At 41.8% G+C, this 18,089-nt stretch overlaps 1 protein-coding gene across 1 annotated transcript; it reads left to right on the top strand.

Annotated features, from left to right (window-relative positions):
* The first annotated feature begins 83 nt into the window (after window positions 1-83).
* Window positions 84-17,181, top strand: ZNF212 (zinc finger protein 212). Its single transcript, XM_036761480.1, has 5 exons — window positions 84-270; window positions 7,264-7,653; window positions 7,803-7,929; window positions 9,477-9,569; window positions 14,967-17,181. Exons 1-5 carry the CDS (start codon window positions 247-249, stop codon window positions 15,869-15,871), a joined length of 1,539 nt encoding a protein of 512 aa, XP_036617375.1. The 5' UTR covers window positions 84-246; the 3' UTR covers window positions 15,872-17,181.
* The last annotated feature ends 908 nt before the right edge of the window (window positions 17,182-18,089 follow it).

Here is an 18,089-nt window from a genome sequence, read left to right as displayed (position 1 = left end):
CCCTCCTCCCCGCCCGCCGGCGGCGCTGTGCCACATTCCGCGGCCTAGCTGCCGAGCCAGAGGCTGCTCTTGGCAGGGTAGGCGGGCGGGGCGGGTCGCGGCTCCCAGGATGCAGTTTGTATCAACACGGCGGCGGTGGCTGCGGCGGCGGTGGCGGCGGTTGCCGCTCCTCTGGGGGTCCGGACAAACCCACTGCAGTTCGGTCTGGCTCGCGGCCCGGCTGTGTGAGGACAACAGCGGGGAGCCATGGCCGAGGCGGTTTCTCCTCCGGTGAGGTTCTCCCGGCGGGCCGAGGAGCTGGCCCGCGGAGGGGTGGACGGAGGCGGGCCCGGGGGGACCCGGAGGCCTGACCTGAGGCGCGGGGTGCGGAGCGGGGACGGGCTCGTCCGAGGAGCGCCTCCCCCAAGGGGGAGGTGGCCCTGGGGGACCAGTGCTTTGCTTCCGCCCGCACGGAGCCGGGGCTGCGCTGTGATGCCCCCGGGAAGCTGGTCACAGCCCACTCCCTGGGCTTCGCACCTCGCCTGGTCCCATCTCCTCGTTTTACAGATGAGGAAACTGAGGCCGAGGGAGGGAGCGGGGGTTGCCCAAGGCCACAGCCGGAGAGCCACCTTGTATTAGCGCTTAAAGGGTGGCGAATCAAGCGCTGTCATCTTGTTTATCTAGATAGCCAGGAGCCCCGGCAGATTTTGAACCCAGGGCCACGGACTCCAAATTCGGCTTTCTTTCACTGAGTGCTTGTCCCTAAGATGTTTGCGCAGAGCGTGTTTCGCCCCTCAGTCTGTTTTCTGAGGGTCGGGGAAACTTAATGCCTCTCCTTGGTTCTGGGGGAGGGTCTTCGATGCACGCCGGCACTTGGGCGGCCCTTAACTAAATCCCCTCCCCACCTACTATCCTGGGACTTCTCTCTACCTTCCTTTACGTCTCCCGGGCACAGGGCCTGGCACATAGGCGCTTCGTACATGTTAGCTGGTTGACCGATCCAGTTAGAACATAAACAGTCACGATTCACGTTCATACAGTGCACAAAACACTCTTCTCCACTACTCTAGGATGAGTAATCCCAAATGCCATTGTCTCTCTTTTGTGGTTCAGTCGTGTCCGACTCTTAGTGACCTCATTTGGGGTTTTCTTGGCAAAGATACTGCAAGAGTTGGCCGTTTCCTTCTCCAGCTTATTTTACAGATGAAGAAACTGAGGCAAACAGTTACGTGACTTGCCCAGAGTCACAACGCTAGTGTGTGAAGCCAGATTTGAACTTTGGAAGACAAGCCTTCCCGACCTCCAGCCTAGCTGCTCCCATTTGACAGATTCGAAAACTGAGGATAGGCGGGGTTAATTGACTCCCCATTACAACATCATTTTGTTACATAATTACAACATAAACTCTTCTGGGACTAAGCCTGTTTCATTTTTGTCTTTGTATCCTCACAGCTTAGAGCAGTGCCTAGCACATACCAAGTGCTTAAATAGATGTTAGTTGATTGATAACTTACAGCCTTGTGGCTGGTAACTGACCAAGTCTTTTTTTAGTACATTACACTGAAGCATATTGAACCTGCAGCCCTGTATTTCCCTGTCAAAGTTAGTGTTTGCTTCTGGGCTGTTAGACTGGACATCCCTGGAAACCTGCTGTTGCTTTGTTACCTGTAGAATTCTTCCAAATCCAGCTTTCAAAGAGTTCAGCTCTGCCATTATATATGTTTCCTCCTAAGACCTTAGTCTACCCCTTGAGTAAAAATGTGAGAATTAGATTGGGGGATCTTTAAACTTTCTTTTGGCTTTAGCATTTGGTGTAAAATTTAAGGCCATCCTTCTACTTATGGCACTTGGGTGGTCCTGTTATTTTTCTCTGCTAGAGTTTGTGACTGGGATATTGGTTGGAATATGATTGACTCTCACTATAATGTGTGCCAATCCATTGTCAAAAACTGGTAACGTGGGAGCCTTGACATAAAGTACAATTTAGATTTCAACAAATGTCTATTGCTGTGCCTAGCACTGTTCTTGAAGTCAGAGGACCTGAGTTTATTAGCTCACAAAGTTGTTTTAAGGAAAATGCTTTATAAACTCTAAAGTGTCTTAGACTTCGAGTTGTTGTAATTGATTCCTTAAGCAAGTTGCAGGTTGTAATAAAGGAAAAATGACTCGTTCCCTATTCCTTAAGGAGCTAATAGTCTAGTAAAGAGATAAGAGGTATAATGATATCTTTAATAGAAATTTGAAAATAATTAAGTTCATAGATGAAGTCAAACATTGGTTGAAAGATTCATGGAGGGGCACTTTTGTGGATATAAGTGAACCTAGAGGAAAAAGGTTTCAAAAATTGAAGTTTTGAAAGTAGAGACTGTTTTTATTCTTTGTATTTATATCCCTAGCACCTAATGCAGTGTCTGAGATATGTGTGTGTGTGTATGTAGTTCCCCAAAAATGCTTACTAATTTAATTAATCATATTGGAATTTTTCTGCTCTCTATTCCACTTTGAGTGAATGATGGAACTTGGTGATCTATTAAGTAGTTTCACTCTTTATTGGCCTAAAAGGAGGTAAGTGCATTTCCAAAAGTGATATCAAATTAATATCAACATTTATTGAGCAACTGCTACCATTAGGCCAGTGATTCTCCAACTTATTTAGACATGGAACACTTGTGCGTGAATGGAACCCATAAATGCTGGTGCAAGGAGAATGGTGCATCTCGCCCAGGATAAAAAAGAATGGGGCTGGAAATTTTAGAAGAAAATAAGCATATAAGTAGTAGTTTGGGTATGTTAAATGTCTTATTTTATATATGAGGAATGGAAATCATCATCAAAATGTTATTACAGAACTATCACATTTCTTGATATAGGGTGCTCTTGGTAGAATTTGAAGCGTTCTGGGATTCCTGACATCTTGGAGTTCATTCTTCAATTGCAGAAACCATTTGTTCACATAACAATACAGCAATTGAGAATTCAAAGCATTCTTTACCTGTTTGAATTGCCAAATCTGTGGTACAATAATAGGTGCTTAAAAAAAACCACAACAAAACAAAAACCTATTTATGCTGGCTCTTGTGGAGGTGGAGGATTAGTGCTGTTTTGTTTAAAAGTAGGAATTTTCTATTGCTTATCTTGGTAGTAACCACATAAATAACGGGCTTATGGGAGACTTGGTAATTCAGTGTTAGACTTGTTAAATTTGAAGTAATTGGTAAGCTTGCTGGTGATACTTTGAATGGGGTCTAGGAAGCTGTTGAACCCTGAGAGTCATCTACATTGATATGATAATTTAAACTTGGCTGTGGATTAGTTCATCTTGGGAGGGAAAAGTCTGTGAAGGACTCTTGTCCTCAAAGGAGTAAAAAGACCAGGAGAGTAGTTTCAAAGAAATTAAAGGGTATAAAAGGAAGGGATGGACTTGTAAAAAAAAAAATCCGTTGGATTTGATGATAAAACAGCTAGAGATAGGAGGGAGCAATTTCAGTAGAGTGATAGAGATGGAAGCCACATTTCAAGAGATTGAGGAGTTGGTGATTCCAAAGGAAAATGGGAAAAATTTAGCAGTGAAGAAGGAAGGAAACAAGCATTTATTAAGCACCTACTATGTGGTAGGCACTGTATTATCTCATTCCATTCTTGTAGCAACCCTGGAAAGTAGGCACAATTATTATCCACATTTTACAGTTGGTGAAACTGAGGCAAACAGGTTAAGTGACTTGCCTAGGGTCACACAGCTATTAAGAGTTTGAGGCCAGATATGAACTTGGGTCTTCCTGACTCCAGGCCCATTTTTGTATCTACTATATGACCTACCTACCTCTAAGAAGAAAAGATGGTAGCTTAAAGGAATATCAAGTTCAAGGGAAGGGGATTTTTTTTTAAAGGGTGAGTGATAACAACTTGTTTATAAGCCAAGGAGAAGAAGCCCACAGAGGTAGAAATTGAAGATGCATGAGATTAGGGATGGTTGATTGGTGCAAAGTCACAACAGAGATGGAATGGGAAGATGTGATGCAGACAGAAAACCTAGTACTGCTTAACATATCACCTTGTTTGGTCATCTCTCTTCCTGTAAACCCTGTAGGGAAGGGATCCTAAGATGCCTATTTGTGTTTCCGTTACCTAGCACATTCTTTTGCTCATATTTGGAATGCAACAACAATTATTTGAGTTCCAAATATGAGCAAAGCAATGTGCTAGGTAACGGAAACACAAATAGGCATCGGATGTTGATGGGCAGCTAGGTGTCACGGTGGGTGGAATGCTGGGCTTCAAGTCAGGAAGACCTGAGTTCAGATGTGACCTCAGACTAACTAGCTGTGTAACACTGAGCAAATCACTTAACCTCTGTTAAAATAGCGATGAAAACAGCACATATCCCAGGGTTGTTGGGAAGATCAAATGAGGTAATATTTGCAAAGTGCTTCGTACAATGCCTGGAACATAGTAGGTGCTTAATAAATGTTCATTCCCTTCCCCTACTGTCAGAACTTTAGCCAGCATGAAACTGTCAATTTTTATATTACATTCATTTTGGCACATAGCCATCCCTGCTTACATAGCCCTGAGGTTCTTCAGAGAGAGAGAATAAAAAAGGAGAAGCAGTTCAGCAAAACAAACATACCAATAGTCTTATAGTATCTATAGCTTTCTACTGCCCACGGTACCCGCCTCATTTCTTTCCTCCAGGGCCAACTTCACTTATTGTAATTATAGTGTTCAGCGTCTTCTTTTTCTTCTTTGTTTTTACATTGTTGTAGCCATCATTTGAATCTTCCCATCCATTGTTCTGTGTGGCACGGTCATATTCCATTACATTCATACACCGCTATTTGTTTAGCTCTTCTCTAATTTGTGAGCATCTACTTAGTTTCCACTTCTTTGCTACCACAAAAAGTGCTGCCATGAATATTTCTCTATAGCTGGGACCTACTTTTCTTTGACATCCATTGGGTATACTGTTAGCTGTGAAGTTTTAGCATAATTTCAAATTGCTTTCCAGAATGTTTGAACCAATACATAGCTCCACCAATAGAATTAATAGGCCTGTTTATTCAAAACTTCCCCTACAGTTACTTTTTCTATCTTTTATTATGTTTGCTAATTTTCTGGAAATGAGGTGAAACTTCCCAGTTGCTTTAATTTTCATTTCTCTGAATATCAGTGACTTGGAGCAGTTTTCATATGACTGTTAATAGTGCTTAGGTCTTCTGAGAACTGTTTCAACAAGTATTTTTAAAGTGTCCATTGTTGTGTATTTTGACATCTGTTCTTAAAGTGGAGGTGGACTTTGATATCACAGCATTTTAAAACACTGGAGAGTGATATTGCATATTGTTTTAGGTAGGGGAGAAAATCAGTGGTGGAAAGAGGGCTTTTAAATAATGAATTCACTGAAAGCATAGGATTTAGGCATTTGGGAAACTGACGGGCTAAAATTAATACAGACATTGTTTAGAAAGAGTCCTTCTCGTGTCTCTTATGCCTTGAATTTGCCAAATGATCCATGCAGCGGTCTCAACAGAGATTTGAAGATTTGTTTGTGTATTTCTTTATTTCTCTTTATCCTTCTTCCCTCCATGTTTCTGTTATTTACCATCAGCTAGTATTTATTGAATAATAATAATAGCCCTTGCTGTAGAAACCTAAAATTACAGGTAAAGCAGACAATGTGTGTGTGTGTAAGCATCTTGTGTGTATTTTTGTTGTTGTTGTTTTCCCTTTTGACCATTTTTTGATTTTTAAATATCTGACATAGTTTTTTGCCAGCTGGGTATGGGACAAGTGGAGGGGCAGATAGCCAGGATAACTCACTTGTTTTAGGGTACATTGCTAATGAGGCCATGCTTTTGGTCTTGAAACACACTACATGGTCCAGTTGATTTCATCTTGTTTTATACAGCTTCCAGACTATATTTCTGACTCCAGACAACTGATTGATAGATCTGTGCTTTCGGTTAGCCCCGCTGGTTGTCTGAATGGGACCCATCACCAGTGCTGGAAAGGCAACTTAAAGTTCGTATCAAAGATGAAAAAAATGGATAGGACATGGTAACAGGAAATATTGGTAGTAGCAGATAAACATGGAACAGGAATGTTATTTTTCTGTTTCATAGATTGCTTGTCTTTAGGACTGGAAGATGAAAAGTGAGTGGGAGTCGTTTGGCAGGACATACTAGGGTGGCCCAGAAGCACTTAAATTTTGCTTATGTTGTCAGCTGTTCTGTAGACTCATCACATTTTGGAGCTGGAATAGACCTTTTTAAAAAATGTAGTCTTTGTATCCTTTTCCTCTCTTCCCCTGCCCTCCTCTCTTATAGTTTCCTTATTTTTTCTTTTTGCCATTGCAACCCTAATGCTTAGTGCCTGGCACATAGTATGTGCTTAATAAATGCTTATTACAGACTTGTTGACTGTGACTTTATTTGACAGATGAAGAAATCATTATTCATGTAGCTAGTTAATATCACTAGATATTAGTCTTGACTCCTAATCATATGCTGACACACTTAGAATAGAATTTATCACATAGTAAACAAGAAATTGTTCTTCTAGTGGGATCTTGACTGTTTGGTCTTCCCTGGAGGTGGTTAAGTTGGTTAGAGGATTATTTGTGGATTTCATTTATTTGGATTATCACTGTTGATTTCTTTTTTTTTCTTTTTTTTAATTTAATATATTTAGTTTTCAGCATTGATTTTCACAAGAGTTTGAATTACAAATTTCTCCCCTTTTCTACCCTCCCCCCACTCCAAGATGGTGTATATTTAGTGCCCTGTTCCCCAGTTAGCCCACCCTTCTGTCACCCTGCTCCCCTCCCATCCCCTTTTCCCTTCCTTTTTTGTAGGGCAAGATAAATTTCTACACCCCATTGCCTGTGTATCTTATTTTCTAGTTACATGCAAAAACTTTTTTTTTTGTTTTTGAACATCTGTTTTTAAAACTTTGAGTTCCAACATTGATTTCTTTATTATGTTATTCCCACCTTCTCTCCCCCACCCCCAAAAAAGAAAAAAAAATCCCAGAAAATACATGATTTGGTTACACTTCTTTTGAGTTTTACCTACAGTGTTTCTTCTACTTGTAGGATGATGCTAAATGTCAGCAAGCTCAGTGAACTCTCTGGGTGGTGCTTTTATTTTTTTTAAACTAGGAAAAACCCTAGATCCTAACCTAGACATGAACAACTTTGAAACTTGGCAGTTCTTTTCATGTTGTTGTATGTTTTAACTGTCATTGTCTAATCAGACTGTGATCATAATTCTGTCTTTTATTCCTCAGAACAAGGGAAAACGACGCTCTACACCTATAACTTCCTCTTCACTCCTGCCTCCAGCCTCAGAGAAAGATTCATACTTACAGAGTACCGAGATCTCCCTCTGGACTGTGGTGGCAGCCATTCAGGCAGTGGAGAAGAAGGTGGAGTCCCAGGCTGCCCGCTTACAGACCCTAGAGGGGCGGGCAGGGACTGCAGAGAAGAAACTGGCTGATTATGAGAAGACAGCAGTAGAGTTTGGGAACCAGCTGGAGGGCAAATGGGCTGTGTTAGGGACCTTGGTACAGGAATATGGGCTGCTCCAGAGGAGGCTAGAGAACATGGAGAACCTGCTCAGAAACAGAAACTTCTGGATCCTGCGGCTTCCCCCAGGCAGCAAGGGCGAGGTTCCGAAGGTAATCTCCCTAGGTCTGGAGCTGAGGGTTAAAAGGGGACACTTGACCTTGTCTACTCTTTTGTTTCTGGTTCCTTGGTTTTTTCTTGAAGTATCAAGCTGTGCCAACAATGATAAGAGACACTCAATGTGTGATCCTTGTGATTTCAGGTGCCTGGGACATTTGAAAATGATGGCGTCTATTTCTCAGAGCAAGAATGGGAGAACCTGGATGATTGGCAAAAAGAACTTTACAGGAATGTGATGAAGAGCAACTTTGAGACCCTTGTCTCTCTGGGTGAGGGAACTTCCTTTTTGAGAATTACCTTAGTTATTATGGACTCTTGGATTGGAACAGTAATTGACCTGGGCCCAAATTGTTATGAATTGTAATTGGGGCTCTTATGGTATCCGTTGCCAACTCATAATATAGGACTCTCCTTTTTCTTCTCATTTTCAAAGATATTTAGAAATCCTGGTGCTGGTCCTCTGGCATTTATTGTCTTTGATCACCTGGGTAGGTCTTGATTTTCCTGGCTAATAGAAAAAACATGATCAAATGGAAAGAATGCTGGATTAGGAGACAGGAGAATTGGATTTGTTTAATCACTCTGTCTCTAACTATGATTTTCTTTCTTCATCTTTCAAGATAGATAATATATTTTCTTATTTCACTGGGTTTTTATGGGGATGAAGTGAGAAGAAAGATGTGGTGACATTTTTGGAGGATAATGTTGTAAAATAACAGTGCCCTTGGAATACAGTATATAACACTTCATAGTATCATTGATTTAGAATTGAAAATGACCTTAGAGATCATAAATCCAATCTTCACAAATATGTGGAATCACATATTTACATTTATCTTAAACTTGCTCTCAGAGTGAACTTGTGTTCCTTCTAGTACATACCAGCCGAGTGGAAGAAGATTGTAGAGTGTGGCAAAGGGTAAACCAGCTTACCTTGACTTGGATAGTTTACAGTCGAGTTTTTAAGAATATTTGGTGTTAGTGCCCCATCTCGTACCCCCATCACAGGTTTTTTTTGACTAAAGAATTTTTCTATGAAGCTATAGATTCTATTCTATTCTCTTGAGTGGAAAATGTCTTACATCATAATAAAATTGTCCATTAAAACTATGTCTACATATCTTTTTCTGTAAAGTAAAAGGAGTAAAATGACTTCCCTGGGGGCATATAACTAGTAAGTGTTAGAGCTAGCACTCAAATCCCGGTCTTTTGATTTCAAGACTATCATTCTTTTCATTATACCTCATTGTTTTTGCTGTAGTGCCTCGACCTCTCTTTTGCATTTAATCAGAGTCTCTCTCGTATAATAATCAAAGTGTCCGTGTCTTTATAAACTCCTTGAGAATAGAGTCTAGGTCATTCTGTATCTTTGTATCCCCAGCAGCTAACATAGTGCCTTAGTACCCATTTAATAAATATTTATTGAATTGATTAGCCTAGGTAAGACTTTATGTCATGTTAACATATCAAACATCTCTGGGGAATAGAAAAAATGCATAAAATTGATCATTCATAGTGTGGGCAAAATAAGTTTAAGTTCATCTGTAAAATGAACTGGAGAAGAAAATGACAAACACTCCAGTATTTTTTGTCAAGAAAACTCCCAAAGGGATTGTGAAGAGTCAGACGCAACTGAAAATAACTAAACAACCACAAAATCACACAATCTATTAATTTATGAAGTGATCTAAGCAGCTGGGAAAGGGAATAGAGTTAGAGTTTTCCCAAGGTTGTCTTGAGGTCTGGCATTGGGGATTTTGGTCACCAATTACAAACCAAATGTTCAGTGTTTCTTTTTCTCCTTTCTTGTTCTCAGACTGTGCCATTTCCAACCCTGAGATCCTGGCCCACCAGGAAGAAGAATCTGGTGCAGAGGAACTGGGGGATTTGGCTGGGGAGAGCCCTGGTGGTGAGTGGCTACAGGATACTTTCTACTGCAGCTTACAGTGGTTTCTCCTTCTGAAGGTCCTTACCCCTCCTGTACTCTTCTGGAACCCATCTTTGACTCCTTTGTGACAGATTTTAGATGAGGTGTTTTCTTGTATTATTAATGAATTGTTAATTAATTAACATTATAATTGTAAGCTTGTGAGCAAGGACCATACTTTATTTTCCCTCTGAATTCATTCAAAGGACCATGGACCTTGCTGGTCATGAAAGTATAAGACTCAGGAAACTGATGGATTCAGAAGTGTTCCAGATTACCAACTGTGTGGCCAATGGCATTATTTGGGGTAAAAAGGGAACTGCACTGACTAATCCAGTGCTGTTTCCGATATGGTAATCTGACTTTGGTCAGTTGACAGTCAAGCATTTATGAAGTACTTGACATGTGCCAGTACTGTGCTAAGTGCTGGGGATTCATGTTGTGAAAGAAGATACAGACCCAAAGGAGAAAAAAAGCATGAAAAACAGTGAAAAACAGTATGCTTTGATCTTCATTCAGACTCCATCATTTCTTTCTCTGGAGGTGGATACCATTTTCCCATCATGAGTCCTTTGGGGTTCTCTTGCATTGTTGTATTGCTGAGAATAACCAAGTCATTCACGGTTGATTATCATACAGTATTGCTGTTACTGTGTACAGAGCCCTTCTGGTTCTGCTCACTTCACTTTGTATCAATTCATGTAAGTTTTTCTAGGTTTTCTGAAGTCAGTCTGCTCATCATTTCTTATAGCACATTACATTCATATGTCACAACTTGTTCAGCCATTCCCGAATTGATGGACATCCCCTCAGTTTCCAATTCTTGGCCACCACAAAAAGGGCTGCTATAAATATTTTTGTACAAGTATGTCTTCCCCTCCTCTTAAAGAAATCTCTTTGGATATAACCTGGTAGCCGTTATTGCTGGATCAAAGGGTATGTGCAGTTTTACAGCCATTTGGGAATAGTTCCAAATTGCTCTCCAGATTGGTTGGATCAGTTCAGCACAATAGTGCACTAGTGTCCCAATTTTCCCATATCCCCTCCAACATTGTTAGCCAATCTTACAGGTGTGAGGTGGTACCTTAGAGTTGTTTTGATTTGCATTTCTCCAATCAATAGTGATTTAGAGCATTTTTTTCATAAGACTATAGATAGCTTTGATTTCTTTGTCTGAAAACTTCCTGTTTATATTAACCATTTATCAATTGGGGAATGACTTGTATTCTTAGAAATTTGACTCAGTTCTCTGTATATTTGAGAAATGAGGTCTTTACCAGAAACACTGCCTGTAAAAGTTGTTTCGCAGCTTTTTGGAAAGCACCGTGTTTAGAAAGGCATGACACAAAGGTCTCTCAGTGCCTGCGTGGCCTCATCTGCATGGATGCTCTGCTTGCCTTTTGATTTATACCTTCCTTCTCTACCTTTTAAGGAAAAGCTAAGGCAGAGCCTTTAATTCTCACACAAAATGGGCCACATGTTGACCATGACCATGACTTCTGTTGCATCAGTAGCCATTTCGTACAACCTGTTCTCCACAAGTCAAAATGCCATTTATCAGGCCATTCAGTAAATAGCTGGTAGTCTTATTCTCTGGATATTCTTTCCTAGGGATAGGAGATTTTGAGTCAGCTCAGCTAGCCTAGTTCAGCCGTGCTGCTCCATATTCCATCTGTCCTTGGCTCTCACTTTGTCACATTTCTCTTGCACCTGTGTGATTTCTGTAGCAGCTGAAGACACAGAGACACCCATGAATACTCTGGCACCCACTGATGGGTGGCAGAGGAGGGAAAGTCTTGGGATCAGTCATCTAGTACAGCCTCTTGTTTCACAAAGGAGGAAACTGAGATACACATAAGATTGGCCCTGGTTTGAAGGCATGTGCTTGAATGTCACACTGGCTTCCTTTTTATTCTTTTATTCTTGTTATTCACACCCAATACTTCAGCTAGAGAGAGAGAGAGCGCGTGCCTGTGCTCCAGCCCACAAATGCTTTCAGGCCAGATTTGTATTATATCTGTTTCTCTGTTGGGTGGGAGTGGGGCAGGGTTCCATTCCCAAACAAATAATACTTCTTTAATCCAGGCAGTTTGTGGTATACTCCAGTGGCAGTGTCACATGTGTCTCTGCCTTCATGGAGTGTCACTCAGATACTCTTCATACTCTCTGAGGTTCCTAAATTTTCTCACATACCTTCTAACTATATGATGCTGCTGCGCTACCCCTTTTATCTATTCTTTTTCTTTTGTGTAAGCTCCTACCAGAATTCAAGTTGTATCCCACAAGTCTTGTGAAGAGAGTGAGCCCTAGGCTCCCAGCACCATGGGCACCATAGCTGTACCACACCTCTCCCTCCCATCTTCATTTAGTCTCTCTGCCTATATTTATATCACTCATTCTCACCACACTTTCTTTCTTACCACCATAGCTTGACCTCACTCCTGGCTTGATAAAAAATATACCGGCTCTAAAAAATATCCCGGCTCTTTATGTGTGGCTCTTCTGAATAAGCTAGAGGAAGTGCTGATACCAAAACCCAGTAACCTCCAAACTTTCTCTCACACCCCATCAGTAAAAAATTTTTGTGTCTGTACCCCCAAAACATATATTTATCTACTTTTAAATTAAATACATGTACAACTGTACTAACGATTATATACATTACAAAGCTAAAAATAGAAATTAAGAAACGATGAGATAAAGTTAAGATAATGCCCACTGGAATTTATTAAGGAGCAGGAGATGATATGATCAAACTTAAGCTTTAGGAAAAGGATAGGTTAGAGTGAGAAAAGATTTGAGGCAGGGAAACTAATTAGGAATCTATTATAATAGTCTGGGTGATGAGGCCCTGAACTAGGGTGGTTGCTATCTGAATGGAGAAAAGAGAGATAGATACAGACAATTTTCACGTTACTTAAGTGGACCATTTCATAAAGTGATTTTTACGTAATGCAAATGTGCCCATACATGTGAGCAAGGGAAGGGAGGGTAGCAGGATGGGAGGAGCTGCATCTCCCACTGAACCCCTGGGGTGGGGCTGGCACTTCAGAGACACGTGGGGGCTGGGGACAGAGAATTGAGGGCTGGAGGAGGAAATGGAGGAGGGGAAGCAGACACAGACATAGGAGAGGCTAGGTGACACTTGGGGGCTGGGGATAGACATGGTGCCTGTTCAAGGACAGATGGAGGCCAGACATGCAAGTTGTGGGTGGAGTGGGGCAGAAGTCTCAGCTCCAAGGTCTCAAACAAAGCCCTTAATCTGTGCCAGTGGCAGGGTAGTCTTTCGTTGTGTCCATTCTGTTTTCACTTACAGGTTTTTTTTGTTTTGTTTTGGGGGTGGGAAGCTGTAGCTGAGCCAAGGGGCAGAAGTGGAGAAAGAGCACAATTCTGTAAAGTTAACATAGGTGTTCTTTTGGGAATTAAGATTTCTTTCAGAATTATTTATGTAAAGTTGAATTTGCATAATGTTAATTTACACAAAGTGAGAACTGTCTGTATAGGAGAGATGTTATGGAGGTAGAAATGATGAGATCTGGCAACTGATTGGATATATGAGCTGAAAATAAGTGAGGAGTTAAAGATAACACCAAGATTGAGATCCTGAGTGAGTAGAAGGATGGTGGTGCCATCATCATTAATAGGAAAGTTCAGAAGAAAGGTAAATTCTGGGGCAAAGGTAATGTTTTCTTTTGGACATACTGAGTTTGAGATGCCTGTGCGGCATCCAGTTGGAAATGTCCAATGGGTAGTTCATGATCACAAGATCACATTTAGAATTGGAAGGGACCTTAGAAGCCAATGAGTCTAGCTCCTTGTTTTATAAATGAAAAAAACTAAAGTACAGAGAGGTTAAATGATTTGCTCAGAGTGTGGGAATGGCGTTCAGGAGAGATGTTAGACTAGCTGAGTAAAACTGGGAGAGTTTTGCATAGAAATGATAGTTAAATCCATCAACTGAGAGAATGTAGAAAGAGAAGAGTGACTCAGTACACCCACAGAGGACTTAGGATTTGGATGTTGAGCCAGCAAAGAAGACTGAGAAGGAAGGTTTAGATGGAAAGGAGGAGAACCAAGAAAGAATTAAAATTGAGAAAAGATCCTTTGATTTGGCAATTAAGAGATCATTGATAACTTTGAATATCTTTTGATATTATCTTTTGATCATTGATAACTTTGAACATTGATAACTTCGAAGAGAGCAATTGGAATTAAGTGAATAGTCAAGGATAAAGAGAAGATTGAGAACTTGTAAGGCTAGAAGAATGATGAACATGGAAATAGGGAAGTTAAGGAGAGAGATGGATTTGGGAAAACAAGTAATGTAATCTTAGCCTTTCTATGCCTAATCATCCTTTGCTACTTTTCCTATTGAAAAATGAAGTGTGTGTAGGTTTTAGTTATTAGCTGCTACCCCAGAGTCCTCTGCAGCTGTGTTGACTGGGGCAGGAGATGAGGGATTGCAGGGGAGAGGGTGGAAATTTGTGCAGAGAATTGGGTTATATCCTTCCTACTCTGGGTGGGGGGGGTCTCAGGCCCAGAGTTGCCTGAGAAGGCTGTGGGAGGGGGACTGAATGAGAGCGTGTTAGGGATGTTGTAGTTTTGTTTGAAACAATCTATAATTGGCTATCAAGAGGAGGGTGAGATGAAACCCTCCTTTCTCACTCCTTTGGGTCATTCTGTGATCCCTTAGAGTATAGTGATATCAAACTAAAATAGAAGTGACCCTTGAGGGACCTATGTTGATTTAGAAAACCACAAATTATGTTGTATTCTCTTTCTATTTATTTTGTTACACATTTTCCAGTTCTATTTTAATGTGGTTCAGTGACCTCTCCCTTAGCAGTCTGCTTTTAAGAACATTACAATAAACTCTTGTTTGTTTCAGCTGTTGCCCTATTTCTTGCAATTGAAGGGTGACACCTAATTCTCCTCCAAACCCTGAAATGCCTTGTTGTACTAACACTCCAGAAAAGATGATATAAAAGTATTCCCATGTTTCCCTTCTGAAACTGTGGAATAAAGGGAGCTTGAGGAAGAGGTTAAAGTTGAAGGGGCAGACCAGAATGCATCCATATAAATGAGGAAAAAAGTTTTGAAACCAGATAATTTAGATTAGGTCTTAAATATAAATGTGATGACAGAAAAGACAAGGTCAGGCAAATATGTATTTGTAAGAAATGGTTTTAGTGTTTTCAAGCGTTGAGACTAGTTTTCTCTGCCTCTCCTGTAGGTAAAAAGTAATATTCCTAAGTCATTTGCTATTTGGATGGCTTATAGAGAACTCTTTAAAGGCAAAGCTCTTTTAAGAGTTTTTTTGTCTAGCGTTTAGCGGTATTAGAATTTCACTTTTTTGTTTGTTTCTCTTTTCCTCTACAGTAGATGGAGTTATGATCAAACAGGAGATGAAGTACCATCAAGAAAGTCCTGAAGACTTGCCTGGAGAGTTTTCTGGTAGTGTTGAACAGCATACTTTGCTAATCCCTGAGCAGGCTGCAACCTGGGATGGTCAGGGCAACTCCATCCTTTTGGAGACTGACCCAGAAGTTGCTAAACTGGAAGAAGCTATTGAGTGTAACCAAGACCGAAGTGATGCCGAAACATTGGGCTTTCATCGGAAGCGGAAATCTAGTGGGCAAGCCCGATCAGGTCAGGAGTGCAGACAGGGCATGAGGTTGAAAAGGAGTCTGGCCCACCCACGGAGCCCCCCAGCCACTGGTTCATATGAGTGCTCTGAGTGTGATGTCAGTTTCCGATACAAGCAGCAGCTGGCTGTTCATATGAGGACCCACCCTGGTTGGGGGTCCTTTGGGGATCGGGGGTCCTTTGGGGATCCGGAGCCTGAGGAGAATCTACGGCCCAGGCCCCAGCTCAAACCTCAGGCCAAGAAGGTGAAGCCGCACCGGTGTGAGGAGTGTCTGAGAAGTTTTAGCTGTAAGGCAAGCCTTGTGACTCATCAGCGGTGCCACCTGCAGGAAGGCTCAAGCATGGGCCATCGAGTCCAGGAGAGGTTCTCACCCAACAGTCTGGTTGCACTACCTGGCCACATCCCTTGGAGGAAGAGCCGCAGTTCACTTATCTGCGGATACTGTGGCAAAAGCTTCAGCCATCCTTCCGACCTGGTGCGACATCAGCGCATCCACACAGGTGAACGGCCCTATAGCTGTGCGCAATGCGAGAAGAGTTTTGTCCAGAAGCAGCACCTATTACAGCACCAGAAGATCCACCAGAGAGAACGGGGTGGGCTGGCCCTGGAACCTGGAGGGAATGATGGGCTGCTCTAAGGACGCCGGCCCCTCATCTTTCCCTGGGGCGGGGGGGCCGGCGTAAGCCCCCTGGAAAGTCACTGTGCAGGGGTGAGGCACCTCTCAACTAGATCCTGCCTTAGAGCAGGGTGAGCTCAGCCACTCCCCTATCCTCTTCTCTCCTTTCTCCGACCAAGCACTAGACTGAGCCTGAACTCTTCCCTGAAAATCATGCTGAGATGGGGTAGGTAGCCTGAGAGTCAGGCTTCCTTATCCTGCCTTCCACCTGCTGATGAGTCAGCCATTCTTTGGAATCCTTTGTGCCTCTGTTTTTCATATTACCCCAGGGCTTGTGGGTTGGAGTGGTCTAAGTTCTGCCACCTGGTGGGAACTTCTGTTATGTTGCCAGGCCCAAGTAGTGTTCTTCTCAAGAATCCCAGAATGAAAATTCCCACAAATGCTCCTTCTGCCCCTCCAGGTGACCTGTAATCACCTCCAAGGCCTATTGTAGGATGCCTCTGGGAGAGTGGGGCCAGAGGTATTAGCAATCCTGTGGCAGGAAGTTGGGAAGCACAATATTGCGTTTCTTTAAAAAAAAAAGTTATATTTGGTGTTAACATGTAGGAGGATTAACTTAAATGAGCCACTTTCCTTTCTCTGCTGATAATCTGTCTTGAACTCAGTTTGAGGATTTTTTTTTCATTTAATTTTTAAAACCAGGATTTGTGACAATTGGGTTTCTTTTTTTTTTTTAATTCTAAAAGAAGTGGTTGTTCCTAACAATGGGACTGGGCCCACCCTCTAGGAGGGAATAAAGGATATGAGGTTTCTTTAGTGTTGCCTTCACTGTGGACAAATCAGAGAGCAGAGGATATGTTTCTGGTGTCCCTCTGACTAGCTCCTGGAAGTCATAAGTAGGAATGGTTTTGTCTATAGAGAATCAAGGGGAAGAGATAAAAATGGCTAAAATTCTAAAGCCCCTGCAGAGATTGTGAAGGCAAACTTTGAGCCCTTTCACTGAAATTAAGTGGAGAATCTGGTTTTAGGGCTTCACTTGTGAGCAGGGAACTGGGCCTATTTCTTCTGTTATGTATGTGTGTATGACCTTAGTTGCTCTGTAAGGGTCTGTGGCCTTGGTTTATCAGGGTTTTTCAGGTTTTGGAATTGGCTATGTGTCTTAGTTTCAGAGAGACAATGAAAGGAAGTATTCAGTTCCTTACCTCCGAAGCCACTGCCAAATGCTCATTACTATTACTGATGTCTGGTGGAAAAAGAGGGAAAGGGTTCCTGGGATAGACAGGAATTCTTCATTGTGCTCTGCATAGAATAAAACTGCTAACTAGCAAAAAGCCCTTATCTGGTGTTTTCCTCCTGTCAAAAATAGCTTTCCTAGTTTGGGGGAGCTGAAGTGAGAGAGGCAGCCTTGTTGGGGTGTTACAAGGAAACTGGCCAAGAAACTTGCACTTACAGTTCTGTGGAGTCAGTGACTTCCATTGCATCCAGGTCAGCTACATGACACAGGTTTGTCCTGCCATAGAACTAAACTTCCTAATCTTTGTAAGAACATTCTGTATTCTCAGCTCTATGTCCATTCCCTGAACTCCTCCCTTAAAGACATTAGTCCTCTCAGGATTGGACTCATTATTTGAACATTTGTTTTATAAACAGAGTGATGGGACTTCCTCTGAACTATCGCTTACTTGGACAAAGGAGCTTTAATATTTGGTAAATTTGGTGATAACTAGTATTATTACTATGAGAAACCCATACAAGTTCTTAGTCCAACTTTAGCTTTGATGGTTCACTTGTAATTAAAATGACTAAAATCTGCCCGATGAGGTCACCACAGTTCAATGTCTCATCCTCAGTTTCATAATCTTACAACTTTGACTTTTAATTTGAGAGGGGCAGTGATGAACTGATGAATGCTAACCACATTCACCAGGGACTGGCTTTATTATAGAGCAATGAAAATTTATTAAATTACAGTGGGAGATAGGCCTGGCCTGAGAACCATACTTGGACAACTCAGGAGATTAAATGGACATTCAGAAAGTTTATTGAGCATAATACTGAAGCAAAAGAAGTTGGGTGTTTCTAAGGGATATATCCATCAAGCTATGTGCCAAGGCAGATATCACATTTGGAACCTTCTCCTTGAGCTTATTATGTCAGTGCAGTTAGCTGATGTATCAGGGTGGTTCCAGGTGGCTGATGGACAGACAATTAGCCAAACACAGCAGTGCGTGTTTAACTT

Source organism: Trichosurus vulpecula, chromosome 5, assembly GCF_011100635.1.
Source record: "Trichosurus vulpecula isolate mTriVul1 chromosome 5, mTriVul1.pri, whole genome shotgun sequence".
Lineage (NCBI taxonomy): Eukaryota > Metazoa > Chordata > Mammalia > Diprotodontia > Phalangeridae > Trichosurus > Trichosurus vulpecula.
Note: the sequence above shows the minus strand (reverse complement) of the source record. Positions and strands in the feature narration are given on the sequence as shown.

Bases quoted from the DNA above. Each gene is read 5' to 3' on its own strand.
- ZNF212 (XM_036761480.1), top strand. From the start codon at position 247: ATGGCCGAGGCGGTTTCTCCTCCG. The intron at 7,654-7,802 runs GTAATCTCCCTA...TTGTGATTTCAG, and splicing joins GCAAGGGCGAGGTTCCGAAG to GTGCCTGGGACATTTGAAAA. The intron at 9,570-14,966 runs GTGAGTGGCTAC...TTTCCTCTACAG, and splicing joins GGCTGGGGAGAGCCCTGGTG to TAGATGGAGTTATGATCAAA.